Source organism: Polypterus senegalus, chromosome 7 (assembly GCF_016835505.1).
Source record: "Polypterus senegalus isolate Bchr_013 chromosome 7, ASM1683550v1, whole genome shotgun sequence".
Classification (NCBI taxonomy): Eukaryota; Metazoa; Chordata; class Cladistia; order Polypteriformes; family Polypteridae; genus Polypterus; species Polypterus senegalus.
The window spans coordinates 100,627,718-100,645,807 of NC_053160.1; the positions used below are offsets into that span (position 1 = coordinate 100,627,718).

General features: G+C 39.9%; 1 protein-coding gene across 6 annotated transcripts in view; it reads right to left on the reverse strand.

Annotated features, from left to right (window-relative positions):
• The window catches only part of LOC120532746 (rhotekin-like), a 244,501-nt gene that overhangs the window by 114,471 nt on the left and 111,940 nt on the right, over positions 1 to 18,090 (reverse strand). The window contains exon 1 of one of the 6 annotated variants that reach the window (XM_039759090.1): positions 9,498 to 9,736. The exons of the other annotated variants lie outside the window; for them this stretch is intronic. Coding sequence (XP_039615024.1) covers positions 9,498 to 9,512 — 15 coding nt within the window. The 5' untranslated portion in view covers positions 9,513 to 9,736. Of the gene's footprint in view, positions 1 to 9,497; positions 9,737 to 18,090 lie in introns of those variants that run through there. 6 annotated transcript variants of the gene reach the window in all.

Consider the following 18,090-nt stretch of genomic DNA (forward strand, 5'->3'; position numbering starts at 1 on the left):
AAAATTATTTTGTGGAGGCAGCCCCGCACAGCGGACGAAGGCACACACACGCCGCAGCACACCACACAGTGCTCTAATCCGTACAAACTCAGTCCCTTCTTTCTCTACTCTACTCTTCTTCTTCTGCAGCCTCCACTCCTCTCTCGCAAGCTCGGTCTTCCTCCTCCCGACTTCGGCTCCTCGATTGGAGTGAGTTGGCCCATGATGTGCTCCAGGTGCTCTGTGATGATCATCCGGCAGCACTTCCTGGTGTGGTAGAAGTGCTGCCCTTGCACCCAGAAGCACTCTGGGCGTGCACAGTTCCTGGAGCAGCAGCACTTCCTGGTGTAACAGAAGTGTTGTCCTCCAGTGCTCGGGAACCATCCAGGCGCCCCCTGGTGGTGGCCACGGACCCCCACAGGGTTGAGCTGCCCTCTTGCACCCAGGGGAGATATTGCCACTCTTCCCTGCTCCAGGCATTCCGGTGGGGCAAGGACCCTGGTCGTCTGCCACAAATGTTATAAATCACTTGTTGTTTTGTTTATTTTTAGAGTAAACTGTGGCATTCTGGACTAAGCAGCAACCACAGAAAGATTGTTTAGAGTCTATGTGTGTCATTTTGAATTTTTGTCCAGGCTGTGTTGTTGTTTTTTTAAGCAGCAGCTGTGGTTGTTGCTGCAGAGCATTATTTTATTTTTTAGGTGTGGGGGACGGCAGCTGTCCGTGGGCTTCATTAACTGGTGTCAGTCTACATCTTTGGCTGCTGTTTGCTCACTTTGTGTTTCCTTAGTGATTCATCCTGCCACATATAGCAGGTTTGTGTCTTTGCTCAGAAAGCAGATACTTACACTGCTGGGTTCCTGTTTCTTGGCACAGCTACCCATCCCATTATATCACAGTATCTGTCCATTTTCGTTCCTACCAAAGTTGGTTTCTTGTTTGTCAGTGTGGCTACTGAACACAAAGTACTAAAATCACCAATGTGCATGGATCAATCTACTATATACCAGTCCAGAAGCTTCAGTTTGAATTAATAACATTAATTCAGACTACTTCAAACTAGAACATGGTACTAGACAAGGATGTATCTTGTCACCACTGCTTTTTGCAATCATCACTGAGTCACTGGCAGCTCACAGTCAAAATGCTTATGAGATAAAGGGGATTATCAGAGAAGGACTTTAACAGAAAATTTCACTATATGCAGATGATATGGTACTATATAGGGTGGTCCAGACCTAATTATGCAAATTTCATTATGCTATAACTTATTAAGTTTATTACATAGAAAATCACCCGAAAAATCCCGGACCATCAAGAAGTGTGTGAACTGATGACATGAAGAATCATCTTTGTGCCAAACTGGAATCGTCCCCGCATAAATCAAAGTCATCCAGGCTATATGAATCTGCATAATTAGATCTGGACCATCCTGTATGTATCAGATCCACAAAATACTGTGTCTGCAGTCCTAACAGCACTAACAGAATTTCAATGATACGATAGCACCTGTATGGAAACACCGGGTGGAGTTATGATCTTGTGTTCAGCAATTGCTGTGCAGCCAGGAGCCTCCCGGACAGCAAACAGGAGGAAGGGCACTACTGTATCCCACGAGGCTGAGTCGTCATGGGTAACTCATCAAATCATCTGTTTTAGGGGTTTGTTAAATCATTCAGTCAGGCCATTTGTCTGCAGATGACAAACCGTGGAGCGTAACTGCTTAATTGCAAAGCTTTCGCAAAGTTGCTTCATGATGCAAGACATAAAGGGCATGCCCTGATCAGTCAAAATTTCATGAGGGATACCAATATGTGTGAACATTTCTTACAATGCTTTTGCAACAGATTGGTCATCTGCTTGCTGCAGCACAGCCACCTCTGGGTATCTTGTAGCATAATCAACTAACAAAAGCATATACTGCAAGCCACTTTTACACTTGTGAATCGGGCCAACAATATCTAATCCCACACTCTCGAAGGGGACATCAAAAATAGGCATCGGTACAATGGGTGCCCTGGCGAGTCTGTAAGCAGAAACTATTTGACAGTCAAGACAAGCCTTACAGAATTGCTCCACATCCCAGCTCATATTCATCCAATAAAAGCATTTTGAAAAGCATTCCCACATCTTTTCCATGCTGAGGTGACTCCCTAAAACGTGACTGTGAGCACTTTTTAAAACCTCCTCCCTATGCCCACTTGGCACTACCAACTGCTTGATAGATCCATCACCCATGCAATCAGAAATCACCCAATACAGAAAACCATCCATAAGCGGTAAGATCTATATGCCACAGACAAAACTGGCACCCCTTCACCACCGGACTCACACCTGTGCGGAGGAGGATCTGCTTCTTCAGAAGTTCATGATCACCGAGGCTTTTGGGAGGGAGGTTTCATACGATCTGTAGGGCCTCCCCAGTTAAAAACTGGGCCACAATAGCTGGCCTGGTTCCCCTGTCTCAACGCATCAATGTTGCCGTGCACTCGAAGCGCAACAGGAAACACTCTGGGTCGTCCGAGGTAGCCATGTTTACCAGCACATCCCTGGGGAGAGCTAAGACCAGAGCACCTGTAGGAGCCTCATTTTGCTCCCCTGGTATCGGGATATCATATGCCTCTTGGGGTTCCATTGGTGCAAGATGGGGTTCAATTGGTGCAAGACCTCACTCCTGAGGTCAAACTGTCTTGCACCCCTAAAAGAGTTAAGAAACCTCACAACCTACATAAACATGATACAAAATATCATTTTTGTTTGTCTTTCATTTCTTTATAGTTACACAGTACATTAATGTGAACTTCATCTAGTAGTTAATGGTTGTTTATTTCCAATTCCAAATAGAAGATTACAATTCCAGGTCAACTTGATTCCCAGAATATTAGCGGCTCCTAGATAACTAAAATCAAGATGCAAGGTGCAGATGGGTGCAAAAATGGCTTAAACAAATAAAGCAACAAGTTATGGCATGAGGAGCTTTTTATGAATTAGGTAATGTTAAAAGATATGGTCCAGCAGGAATTAATGATACAGCCACCACTCTTAAATTATACAAAAAGATCTAAATATGAACAGAACTAGCAAATTAGTTTGCAAGTAACAATAATCTACTAGGGCGATAACTGGAATCAGCAAAATCATTACAGGTTAAACAGGACAGAATTCATAACTGGGCAGATATGTAGGAGATGATTTTTAATGTCAATACATGTAGGGTTTTATGCAAAGGAGCTAAAAATATGACATTTAATTGCATAAACTTAGACTTCACAGTGTGCCAAACAAGAAAGACTTAGGAATCATAGTCGACTCATCACTGTCCACAACTACCCTAACTTTATAAAAATTCAAAAAGTTTCCAAATGTCAATATCTACACATTCAGAAGGGTATTTTTCATTCAGACTCCGTACAATCATCCTAAATGTCACCTGCTCTAAAAGTTTAAATCATTGGTACTACAGTTTAAGACAGTCTATCAATACAAAATAGGTTTGAGGTGAAAAATTTGACATCCACAGCACATGAAATGGGGAAGCCAGATTCAGGTCAAAAAAGACCTGTAAGACATAGCATTGATTTACCATATGAAGATATTGGTGAGACATAATACAAAAGATACCATCAGTGGTTCAGAAAATTCAGAGACCGGCTACCTACACTGATTCCAAAACAGCTGAGTATGAACTACAAGAAAATGTTGAAGTATTCAGTGTTTTCAGTTTAAGCAAACAGGTATCAAGAAATAATGTGACAAAAGTTTTTAAATTAAGAAAATAAACAGTATGATATATGCAGCTCTTATATTCAAAAGTCTCCTTCAAGAAGAACACAGGAGGCACATACATTGGTTTGTTAAGAGTAATTTCAGGCTAATGTTAGAAAATATTTCTTCACATGGAGGATAATAGAAACATGGACTTCTCAGTGAAAAACCCGAATAACAGTCTATCCAGTGTGAGGGACGGCCGGTGGTTCAGACCGGCCGGGACATCCCTGAAAGAAAAGAATGGAGGAAGGCAGCCTTTTCAGGGCACTAGGTGGCAGCTCCCCTGGATGGCAACGGTTCTCCGGGATTCCCTCAGGGCATCTTGGGACATGGAGTTCTTTTGCTCAGCCCTGTTGGATGCAGTGGGTGCCGCCAGGGGGAGCTCACCGAGAACCTGGGGACTCCTACTGTTACGACAACCTGGAAGTACTTCGGAGTCACGAGGCCAGAAGCCCGCAGTACTGGGCTACTTGAGGAAGGATGATGTGGTGTTTGACCCGGAAGAAGAGAAGGAACCCTTCCGGGTCATGGACTATATAAAGGACTAGTGAAAACCCAGAGAAGGGAGCCAGAGTTGGGAGTTTGGGTGACGAAGCTGATGGGAGTGGAGGACTGTATTGTGATTATTGTATTACCGTATTTACTCGTGTACCACGTGGCGTCGTGTAAGACACACACCCTAATTTTTACAAAGAAAATCGTGAAAATCATTTTTCCCCGTGTACAACGTGCGTTGTGGTTGTATAGGAAGCATTTAGAGAGAGAGCGTGAGTGTGCGAGCAAGCGAGCGAGAGAGAGAGAACGCGAGTGCGCGAGAGAGAGAGAGAGAACGCGAGTGCGCGAGCGAGACAGAGAGAACGCGAGTGTGCGAGCGAGACAGAGAACGCGAGTGCGCGAGCGAGACAGAGAGAACGCAAGTGTGCGAGCAAGCGTGTGATAGAGAGAGAGAGCGCGAGTGCACGAGCAAGCGAGCGAAAGAGAGAGAGTGCGAGCAAGAGAGAGAGTGCACGAGCAAGTGAGCGAGACAGAGAGCGCGAGTAAGCAAGCAAGAGAGAGAGAGAAGAGCACGAGTGTGTGAGCAAGAGAGAGAGTGCAAGTGCGCGAGCAAGCAAGCGAGAGAAAGAGCGCGAGCAAGAGAGAGAGCCCAAGCAGTTTCCTAATGTATGACGCGCACCTGCTTTTCTAATGCTAATTTTCGGGAAAAAATGTGTGCGTGGTACACACGTAAATACGGTAATTATTATTATTGGAGAATTGTGGAGTGTGTGTGGTGCTTTGTGCACTGTATTGAAGAAAATATTAAAGAATTCTTCTTGGTGCTTTTACAAGTGTGTCCTTAACGTCTGTCTGGTGGGTTTCATGGGGCAACAGCGACCCCTAGCGTCCACACTAGCTATTGCAATTGTGGAGAATATCTTTCAACTAATTGATCATAAATACAAGAATGCCTTGGACAGGAAGAAGAAATGTCTCTTCTATCTGGAAGGTACCACCTTCCACCTGTTGTTATTTTAATGTAGCATTCTCACAGCCCAGTGAGATTTTTCTTTTATAATGGACCAATGCAGCCTCTCTCCACACTAACATTTACATTACACTCAAGTTCTTACATCTTACTATAATTATTGCATATTTCATCTGTGTCCATTGACATGAATTTTGCTTTGAGGTTTTGTAATTATTTGTATTTGTATTGTATTTGAGTAATTTTTGGCATTTTGTGTGCTACATTGTTGTGGTTATTGTTTGTTATTAGTGAGGTAAATTTTAAATACTTCAGCTGCAAAGTTTTTAAGCAAATGGTCTCCAATTTTCTAATCTGCCTGTCAGTTTTTCAGATGTCCCAACAATTACAAAATGTAAATCAAACTTGAAGTCCCAGTTCTATTTCACCATATTTTACTACTTTTAATGTTCATTATTTGCCTTTGCCTTTATTTATAACCAGAGTCTGTCCTGGCAGCACTGGGCACAAGGCAGGATTCAACTCTAGATAAGACACCACTCCATAACAGGGCCCATTCAAGCACAGAGCAAATTAACCTCATCCATATGTTTGGGAGAAAACAAAGTGTACCCAGAAGAAAACCCTCACTGACATAGGGAGGCAATGCAGATTCTATACAGACATTAACCAGCCACTGGATCTGAAACAAAGATGCTAGATTCATAAGGCAGCATTCATGCACAAGACTGTAACTTAGGCTACACTTTTCATCTAGTATTTGTAGGTAAGCCACAGCTGTGGTCATATATTAATCTCATACACTAAAAATATATGGCATTATTTGACCTTTAGATCATTTGTTATTTGACAGAACCTTCATGTCATGATACACTTTTTCTAGGTTATCTGCTTTCCATTCATTTACCTAAGATGTGCATCTCTGGTTAAGTGGTGATTTTTTGCCAATATAAAAGAGTATGGGTGTGGTGCCATAAGTCAAACTGACATCCTTTCCAACATTCGTACCTGCCTTTTTGTTATCATAAGAATTACTTATGAATGTTTAGAAATCACTTTACTTTATTTTTTCCAGTGTCTGGCTCACCTATATGAGAAAAGCCCCACATATGGTATACCGCTTGATTCGTCTTGATGCCAAATTATGCAAAACATCAAGTTTTTAGGGTTTTCCCACAAATTTCTGTCCCTCCAGGCCCACAAATTGAATTATGCTTTGTGCAGGAAATTACATCCTTATGATAAAGAGTTAGAAGACCCGGGTTCGCTTCCCAGGTCCTCCCTGCATGGAGTTTGCATGTTCTCCCCATGTCTGCGTGGGTTTCCTCTGGGTACTCCGGTTTCCTCCCACAGTCCAAAGACATGCAGGTTAGGTGCATTGACAATTCTAAATTATCCCTAGTGTGTGTTTGGTGTGTAGGTGTGGGCGAGTCCTGCAGTGGGCTGGCGCCATGCCCGGGGTTTATTTCCTGACTTGCATCCTGTGTTGGCTGGGATTGGCTCCAGCAGACCCCCATGACCCTGTGTTAGGATATAGCGGGTTGGATAATGAATGGATGGATGGATCATAAAGAGTAAACCAATAGACTTCTTTAGTAAAAATTACCAGAAGGACCAGAAGTTTTACATTCTACAACAACCACACCCAGAGGTTCACCCCAATGAGATATGGGTTGAAGGTTATTCCTTTTCACAAAACTTTGATAAAAAGGGGAAAAGGAATATGTGAAGTGTCATTTTATGCTGTTAATTGATAAAGGTGGCTGTAGTCCTCTAAGAGCCACTCTCAGAAGGACAAACATGACAAATTTCAAACATAAGCATGTGTGTGCTAGGATATTTCAAGGTCAATGATTATGAATATGATGCTATATTTGATTATTGGTCCTTTACTAAGGATCTAGCCCACAATGGACCTCTATCAGAGGGTGAAAATGACAAATTATAATCATAGATATTTAAACTTACACATTTAAACTGAAGCACACATATTAATATATCAAAGATCTTTCACCATCATTCTTCTTTATTATGTACAGGTACATCTGCTTCATGAAGTAAATGATTACATTTCTTAAGAATTAGGGTGACTTGCGCTTATCAGACCTTTACGGACTCTGCAGTTGTGAAGTGATAAAACAGAATTCCTAAAATGGCCGAATCAATGGATGCCCTCCAATATCAAATAATAAAATGTAACCAATTACTTTTCATTTAAAGTGCACAACTACTTAGACAGTTATACTTTCTTTTTAGAAAAAAAGCATACATTTTTCAAATATGCAGGGTTCCATTGTTTGTATTAATTCTGCTTTCTCACTGAAAGGCTTGGCACAGTGTACTGTGACACTGTTTCCAACATTAAAAAATAGATTGATGATAAATATCAGAAAATCAATATTTAACCAATCAAATTTCCTCTATCTTAGACCTGTTTCATTTTTAATCTCTTCTGTTTCAAAAAGGATTAGACACCAATATGCATTTTGGAACTGATTATTTTGATGTGCTTTAATTGTAGAGCTTATTTATTTTTTGGGATAGCTTAATAACACACTATAGCCATACTTCCTGGAACGTTTGAAATTACTAAACCTCATTTAGACCATGTACAGTATATCTTAATAGGGATAGCAAAACTGCTATTGAATTATTATTAATTATTAGACTGAAACTAACTGCAACTGAATCTTCATAATCCTTATACATATTTATTTTTTTGCAAGTAAACCGTTCAACAAGCCATTAACCCTTGAAGTTACATTTGTCTCCATCAGACAACATAATGTGGACAAACCCCTGCAACACGGACACATAAATTATAAAATCTAAAGTCTGGATAGGACACAAAGTATTACAATGAATAAAGCCAGTAGAATACAATTAAAATGGACATTAAAATACCTGCAATAACAGCACTTGTGAAAAAATCTGCTTAAAGGAATGTGACATGGAAGGCATTTCTTAAGTCTGGACACGTGGTAAAGCTGTGCCACAACAGTGAGAGGTGAATGCTGCAATAAAGCACTGACCTTATTGAATCCCTGTGTTTATGGATCAACCCAAATAGTTCTATATATAGACAACAGAGACAGTGGCGAGAACTACAGATGGTTAATATAGACCCTACATGGTAGCCACCCACACAGCAAAGGAGAGAGACAAGCCTGTTTAGGAGCTCATAAACAAGACTTCTTAACAGCCCTTACTTGCAGGGAATTGTGATCAGAAGAGCACATAGTAGGCACCAAAATCTGCAGCTGAAGGGCACAACAAACCCTAAGAAGAAAGAGACAAAGCTATAGTATATGTAAAAGTACAATTACGTAACCACCCTTTTCATTTCAAGAGCTGAAGATCATACCATAAACACAACAGCTAAATAATAAACTTAGAATCTCTTTGAACAGCCAATAACTATTCATATAGTAAGGCCAGATTTTTTCTAGATTGGCAAAAAATGGTGGGAAATAGCAAATCCAAGTTTTAAGTGTTTTCTTGTCATATTTTAAAATTTCTCACAAGAATAATAAGAACAGTACTGCATTATAAAGTAAAAAAAATTTATGGACACTTTGGGGGGTCTGGGGTACTGCTCAAACGTGCAGATGCTAGAAACCTGACTATCATGCATCTCTGTCAACAAACTAACATGGCCATGGAATTTGAACACCACCCCTTAGGGTAAAATGTCAAAGGAAAGCTTTATTAGGCAGAAGAGTCAGAGTATTAATCACAAGGTGTAAAAGATGGGGCTAAAATGCAGCTTCCTCATTTGGTCCTCCAATTACTACTGCTAAATTGCACTTAACTCTTGAAGGTCGCAAGAAGCAAGAAAATGAATAATCCTGGGCACCATCGACCCGCCACTTCAGGACATAACTGTAGTTTCCCGACCCTTGCCTCCTATCCATCCTCTCAGAAAACATTAACAAAGTATCTTAAGCTCCGTTAGTTTAAAGCTTTACGAGATAAGGTAAGACTGACAGTATCTTTAATCATTAGAGATGGCTTTTATACTGCTCAATCCGTTATATGACGCATTGACAGGAGGCTGAGCTTCCAGTCTGATCGCAGCTGAAAAGCTTGTTTTCGCTACGTTAGAAGCCCTGCAGTGCAGCCAGTACCAGTATCGGAATGCGACCACCCCTCCCATCTTGCTGACTCGTGTCTGGATGATTCTGATCCCATATGATCGTGTTTCTTAACACAATCTCATTAGCTAATCGCTGTTTATCGGTCACGAGTTGCAGAAAGTTAAGGTGCCCAATCTCTGTTCACTCACCGCGGTGTCGTTCATTTCCACGTTTTTCCCGGACAGGCTGCTGAACTACCAAACGCCTTTTCTGCAGTGCCCGATCCAGCCGGACTGCCTAAGGTCATCTGACTCGGTGCATCTCCCCTGCTGGGAGGTGTGCAGTGCCGAGACGCAGCCCGCGGAGAGGAGCGCAGAGCTCGGAGAGTGAGGCCGAGTTTCCACAGCCTCTCTAGACCCCGGCTCCGCGGACCTCCTCACAAGGAGATAGCAGGCGCGGCGCGGGCACGGGCATTTGTAAAGGCATGACATCATCTATCAGCAAGCTAACAATAGCAGGGAGCCGAGCGCCTGTGACTCGCTGAACTGCGCGTGTCAACTCGAGACGCGCCGGGGCTCGCTGGGAACGAACAAATCGGTCGCGCGCGGAGTATGGATAGGAGACGAAAGGGTTAGTTAGGTATGGAAAGATGAAAAACAGCAGGATAACCTAATAAATAGGATTTTTCCCCCTGGGTAGAACGTGGCACGTCTCCAAGGGTGCATTCCATATCAAACAATATTGAACAAGATAGCATGCAGTGAGCATCAAACCAGTCTTAAATAAGCGGAGATACAGCGCAGGTTTAATTGGTGACTGCCGTTTGCTTTTACCTTAACACTTTAATTAATTAGGCTACAGTACTTTTCTTGTATACTCCGCCTTTAAGCTGTTTCCGCTCAAGTATACACAAAAGGAGGAAATTTAGTTAATGCTGTGTCATGCTAATTTTGGTCCTCAGTACACAATGTAGGTGTGTGCTGTATTTATAATAAACTTCCTTCCGTTAAATCACAGAAGCCATATTTTAAAATACTGTGTAACTGGGAGCTGGAGCCTATCCAGGCAGAATGCTGTTCCTGACTTGATACCATCCATTCACTATTCGAACAAGGACGTCATGAATCTGCCTAGGCGTTATTCACACCTGAACTGCAAAACACATTTATATTGCTAAAACTGAGTTCTTTAATTTAAGAACCATTACAAGAGTTTGACCTCTTACAACACTAATACAACGGCTCTCTACTTTTATATTACTATTATTATTATTATTAACTCTTGTAACAATAACACTGAGTACTGTCAGCCAACTAATTCTTCAACAGAATTGTGTCAAGAAATGCAACTGTGACTCCTTTATACACACATCAATACACCAGCAGAATGCCTCACTGCGTCTCTGACTCTCAAGTTAATCAGTCTGGTGTGTGTGTATAGATAGACACATACATACATACATACATATACACATATATATATATACACACACACACACTATTATATATATATATATATATATATATATATATATATATATATATATATATATATACACACACACACGCTACGCTGGCTACTTATACAGATCTCTTTCTTCTGATTCCTCAGTTTTAACAAGCGAGGCAGGTAGCACACTTTCATAAAACAGCAATGGAAAACAGTGCATTATTAAGTACAGGCCCAATATTTCAGCTGTCCCCAACATATCTTCAGGATTGACATCTTCATGATCGCCAAAGTAGTAGCAGAAATCCAATTATCAAAACACAGTTCACATGGCTCATGAAACATATACAGTTGTGCTTAAAAGTTTGTGAACCCTTTAGAATTTTCTATATTTCTGCATAAATATGACCTAAAACATCATCAGATTTTCACTCAAGTCCTAAAAGTTGATAAAGAGAAACCAATTAAACAAATGAGACAAAAATATTATACTTAACAGCTTAGGTTCCTATACTCCTCCTCCTGCCCACTCCTGATGCAGCCCAGGATAGCAGTGTCATCAGCGAACTTTTGCACGTGGCTGGACTCTAAGTTGTATTGGATGTTCGATGTATATATGCTGATCAGGACCGGAGAAAGCACAGTCAACTGTGGCGCTCCTGTGCTGCTGACCACAATGTCAGACCTGCAGTTCCCAAGATGCGCATACTGAGGTCTCTCTGTAAGATACTACACCAACAAGTATGAATCTACTCCCATCTCTGTCAGTTTGTCCCTAAGGAGCGGAGGTTGGATGGTGTTGAAGGCGCTAGAGAAGTACAAGTACCTGGGTTCACTTCCCAGGTCCTCCATGCGTGGAGTTTGCATGTTCTCCCCGTGTCTGCGTGGGTTTCTTCCCACAGTCCAAAGACATGCAGGTTACGTGAACTGGCGATCCTAAATTGTCCCTAGTGTGTGCCCTGTGGTGGGCTGGCACCATTCCTGGAGTTTGTTTCCTGCCTTGCGCCCTGTGTTGGCTGAGATTGGCTCCAGCAGACAACCGTGACCCTGTAGTTAAGATATAACAGTTTGGAAAATGGATGGATGGATGTTTTGTAAAATGCACAGTAAAACTGGATGGTCATTTGGCCTTGAAACCCTGAAATGTTTATTTCTTGGGTAATTTACTTATTTATTTTTAATTGTTTTTTAATTACATTTTTTGTTGTCATTTTGAACTACACTTTTTTAGTATACTTGACATATTTCTGTGTTTTTTTATTTTACTTAAGTAGAATGTAATTTTTAAAAATTTGCATACTTTGAGGATTTAGAAAGCTAAGCAAGGATTAAAATTAATTTACACTACAGAGTGGTTTGCAATTGCAATTGCATGTTGCATGCATCTGTGTCATTAACACAAACTTTATTTTATAAATCACATTTTAACATTAAATTCCACCCAAGCCACTTTTTAAGCACTGAACTACAGCCCAATAGTTGAAATGTATTTTTTAGAATTGGAGCACAGACAGATTAAATTACTCTCTCAGGGCCTCACAGAAAACCAGAGGCAACGATTAAACAGGTAGCCTTCTTGTTGAAAGTTTAGTGGATCCGTACTGGACCATACTGCCTCTCTACATTCATGTCCATACTATAAAGGTCTGTTAAGAAAATACAGTGAAATGAAATAGAGTTTAACCAGTGTACAAAAATGCAACTCTAACTAACCAAGCAGTTCTAATTAAAAGAAAAGGTTACCAAAGAAATAAAACCAGTACCTATATGCAATCTCCAAAGTCTTAGAGTGCCAGTCCATAATGGTCACACTAACTCACTGACACAAGGTAATTCTGAGTCTCTAATTAACCTGACAGCCTGTCTTTGAACTACTGGCAGTAAAGATGTCTGATGAAACAAAGTCTATCACAGGGAATATATGCCAACAATATATGAAAAATACTTCAGGCAAGAAATGAACAAGAGTTTAAGTACTATGAATCATCATAATAGCTTCTGTGCTACAGTACCACCCTATTCAGATACAATTCATTCGATTTAGTTAATTTTTTAATAGAGTATATGTATTTTGGCCTACATATATTCAATACTAGCAGAATACCCGCGCTTCGCAGCGGAGAAGTAGTGTGTTAAAGAAGTTATGAAAAAGAAAAGCAAACATTTTAAAAATAACGTAAGATGATTGTTAATGTAATTGTTTTGTCATTGATATGAGTGTTGTTGTCATATCTATATATATATATATATATATATATATATATATATATATATATATATATATATAGCAAAATACCTTGATTGGCAGCGAGAAGTAAAAAGAAAAGGAAACATTTTAATAATAACGTAACATTATTGACAATGTAATTGTTTTGTCATTGTCATGAGTGTTGTTGGTATATATATATATATATATATATATATATATATATATATATATACACACACACACAGACACATATATATATATATATATATATACATACACACACACACATATATAAACATATATATACATATACATACATATCTACATATATACACACACAGCTATTTCAGATCAGTGCAATACGCTGTTTGTTAAAACGGTTGACTCCCGCTCTTACGTGCAATAACAAATCAAATCATTCAGTTGTCTTTGCTCATATGTCATTTTAGAGCTGGACGCCTGGCATCTTTTTTGGCAACAAGTTCGTTTATGTTTGGTGTGAGGTTCTGTGTTGTGGAGATTCTCAGGATGGATTGCAGGTGCTCATCAGTGAGGCGACTCCTGTGTGCTGTTTTGTTAGTCTTTATCACTGAGAAGAGCTTCTCATACAGATATGTGCTACCAAACATGCACAAGGTTCGAGCCGCATGTAGACGGACTTTTTTTGTTCTTCAAAGTCACCAAAGCGCCGTGCAAACTCAGTGCGCAATAACTCTAGTAAGCGGTAAGTGTTCGCAAGGCAGCTGAAGCGCTGCATTATGGGATCTGTAGTTTATTGTGTTACCAGCGCTTCATATACCCGGCTTTAATAACAATAATACAGTATATAAAATGATCTCGGGCCGGATATAATTACATGCCGGGCCGGATGTGGCCCTCGGCCCTTGAGTTTGACACATATGGACTAAATAGAACTTGAAAAGATATAATTTTTCAAATGTGATCGCGCAATTCAGATAGAGTTGACACGCACTACAGCCTGCATGCCTCAATGAGTCATCCTCCCCTCGCTCTTACTTTTTTACCGTTCATCTAATGAATACACCGAGTATGGCTTTACCAAAACAATCATTGATGGCTAATAAAGTATCCATTATTCGAGTATGTAGAGCGGGATATATATATACATATATATATACCCGCGTATCGCAGCGGAGAAGTAGTGTGTTAAAAAAGGTAGAAAAAGAAAAGGGAACATTTTAAAAATAACGTAACATGACTGTCAATATACAGTATTTGTTTTGTGAGTGTTACTGAGTGTTGCTGTCATCAAGGATTTGATTATCATTATTTCTTTCAATCAGGTTCGTATTTGTAGGATGTGTTGTGTTCAAGTTACATTCCGTGTTTGTCAATCGTTGTAAAGATGACAGGTTTCATTCATCGATTCGCTTCTTACTGCATCAATAAACAGCTCGTCTTCTTCTTTATCTGAGACCTGACACACTGCATGCACGTTTTTTTTTTACACTGTCTTCCTTTAGTGGGACATTGACTTTTTCCACCGTGTGCTTTGTTTCCACAGTAGCTGCATTTATGAATATGCTTATCAGACGCTTCATATTTTTTGCTGCCTTTTCAATTGTGTAATTCGGTTTTTGTTCAGCGCTCTTTGGAACTGTTGCTTTTATCTGTGCACTGCGCCAGTTCACGTGAGCCACTCGGTGTACTTGCATCGAAGGTTCCCAGCTGTGCTGGTGCCATCTCGTGCTATGTCCATAGCTTTATTTAATGTTACCTTAGTCCTGGCACTTAAAACTTTCTCTCGCAGTTTCGCTGAGTTTGTGTCAAACACCACCCTGACCATCTCATCTTCCTCTCCATAAGCACAGTCCTTCACCCGTGAATATTTACCCATGGCAGTTTGCTATTGGATTGCCGCTGACGGACGGCCTTATATGGGCAGGCACTAAATTACAAACGCCAGCGGCAGCCTGTCTATGAACTTAATTTAAAGTGTAGGTTTACATCGTGCTTTGTTTCGAGTAGCAGAACTCATGAATATGGTTGTATATGTCACTCGCTTCTTCTTATTGTTTCGCTGCCTTCTCAATTATATAATGCATGTTTTCTTCAGCGCTTTTTTGAGGTCTTCCTGGTTTTCTATGTACTGCGTGATTACGTGGGAGGCGTGATGATGTCACACGAAACTCCGCCCCCACGGCGTTGAAGCTCATCTCCATTACAGTAAATGGAGAAAACTGCTTCCAGTTATGACCATTACGCGTAGAATTTCGATATAAAACCTGCCCAACTTTTGTAAGGAAGCTGTAAGGAATGAACCTGCCAAATTTTAGCCTTCCACCCACACGGGAAGTTGGAGAATTAGTGATGAGTCAGTGAGTGAGTCAGTGAGTGAGTGAGTGAGTGAGGGCTTTGCCTTTTATTAGTATAGATTAGTAATATGAAGAAAAAAATTACTACACTGTAAAAACAGAGACTCAACATTATTTTACAAAGTGACTGGGCACGGTAATATATGAAAATATATTATTAATAACTAGCAGAATACCCGCGCTTCGCACCGGTAAAGTAGTGTGTTAAAGAAGTTATGAAAAACAAAAGGAAAAATTTTATAAATAACGTAACATGATTGTTAATGTAATTGTTTTGTCATTGATATGATTGTTGCTCTCCTATCTATACATATATATATATATATCTATTTATATATATATCTATATAGCAAAATACCCGCGCTTTGCAGCGTAGAAGTAGTGTGTTGTCAATGTAATTGTTTTGTGATGTGATGAGTGTTGCTGTCATATATATATACACACATATATATACACACATATATATATATACATACATAAATATAAATATATACATATATATATACATATAAATATATACATATAAATATATACATATACATATACACATATATATATATACATACATATATATATATATACATATATATACATACACATATATATATATATATATATACATATATATATATATATATATATATATATATATATATATATATATATATATATATATATATATATATATATATATATATATACATATATATATATATACACACACACACATATATATACACACATATATATACACACATATATACAGTATATATACATATATATATATATACACACATATATATATATATATATATACAAATATATATATATACATATATATATACACACACACATATATACACATATATATACTGCTCAAAAGAATTAAAGGAACACTTTTTAATCAGAGTATAGCATAAAGTCAATGAAATTTATGGGATATTAATCTGGTCAGTTAAGTAGCAGAGGGGGTTGTTAATCAGTTTCAGCTGCTGTGGTGTTAATGAAATTAACAACAGATGCACTAGAGGGGCAACAATGAGATGACCCCAAAACAGGAATGGTTTAACAGGTGGAGGCCACTGACATTTTTCCCTCCTCATCTTTTCTGACTGTTTCTTCACTAGTTTTGCATTTGGCTACAGTCAGTGTCACTACTGGTAGCATGAGGCGATACATGGACCGTACAGAGGTTGCACAGGTAGTCCAACTTCTCCAGGATGGCACATCAATACGTGCCATTGCCAGAAGGTTTGCTGTGTCTCCCTGCACAGTCTCAAGGGCATGGAGGAGATTCTAGGAGACAAGCAGTTACTCTAGGAGAGCTGGAGAGGGCCAAAGAAGGTCCATAACCCATCAGCAGGACCAGTATCTGCTCCTTTGGGCAAGGAGGAACAGGATGAGCACTGCCAGAGCCCTACAAAATGACCTCCAGCAGGCCACTGGTGTGAATGTCTCTGACCAAACAACCAGAAAGACTTCATGAGGGTGACCCAAGGGCCCCATGTCCTCTGATGGGCCCTGAGCTCACTGCCCAGCAGCATGCAGCTCGATTGGCATTCGCCATAGAATACCAGAATTGGCAGATGCACCACTGGTGCCCTGTGCTTTTTACAGATGAGAGCAGGTTCACCCTGAGCACGTGACAGAAGTGAAAGGGTCTGGAGAAGCCATGGAGAACATTATGCTGCCTGTAACATCATTCAGCATGAGCAGTTTGGTGGTGGGTTAATGATTGTCTGGGGAGGCATATCCATGGAGGGTCACACAGACCGCTACAGGCTTGACAAAGGCACCTTGGCTGCCATTAGGTATCAGGATGAAATCCTTGGACCCATTGTCAGACCCTATGCTGGTACAGTGGCTCCTGGTGCACGACAATTCCTGGCCTCATGTGGTGAGAGTATGCAGGTAGTTCCTGGAGGATGAAGGAATTGATACCATTGACTGGCCACCACACTTTCCTGACCTAAATCCAGTAGAACACCTCTGGGACATTATATGTTGGTCCACCCAATGCCACCAGGTTGCACCTGAGACTGTCCAGGAGCTCAGTGGTCCAGATCTGGGAGGAGATCCCCCACAAAACCATCTGTCATCTCATTAGAAGCATGCACCGATGTTGTCAGGCATGTATACAAGAACACAGGGGCCATACAAAGTGCTGCATACAATTTTGAGTTGCTGCAATTAAATTTTGGCAAAATGGACTAGCCTGCCACATAATTTTTTCACTCTGATTTTTGGGCGTCTTTGAATTCAGGGCTCTGTAGGTTGATCATTTTCATTTCCATCAAATGATGTGGCATCCTTTCGTTCCTAACACATTACCCAGTTTATATCAGTATAGATATCCAGGAGGATTTCTTTTTCCCATTGAGATCTGATGTGTTTTCAAAATGTTCCTTTAATTTTTTTGAGCAGTTTATATATAGTTATAGTTATACACATATATACACATACATCCATATATTATATATACACACATATATATACATATCTACATATAAACACATACATATCTACACACACAAATATATATATATATATATATATATACACACACACACATACACACATATATATAAACATATATATACATACATATGTACATATATACACACACACACATATAAACATATATATACGTATACGTATACCAGGGCCGCTGCTGGCCAAATGGGTGCCCTAAGCAGAAATTTACGTTTGTGCCCCCTCCACCAAATATTACGGAAGTAAAAATAAAATAATAAAAAAAACACCTACTTAATGACACCATATGGTCATTATTAATCAATAATCATAATT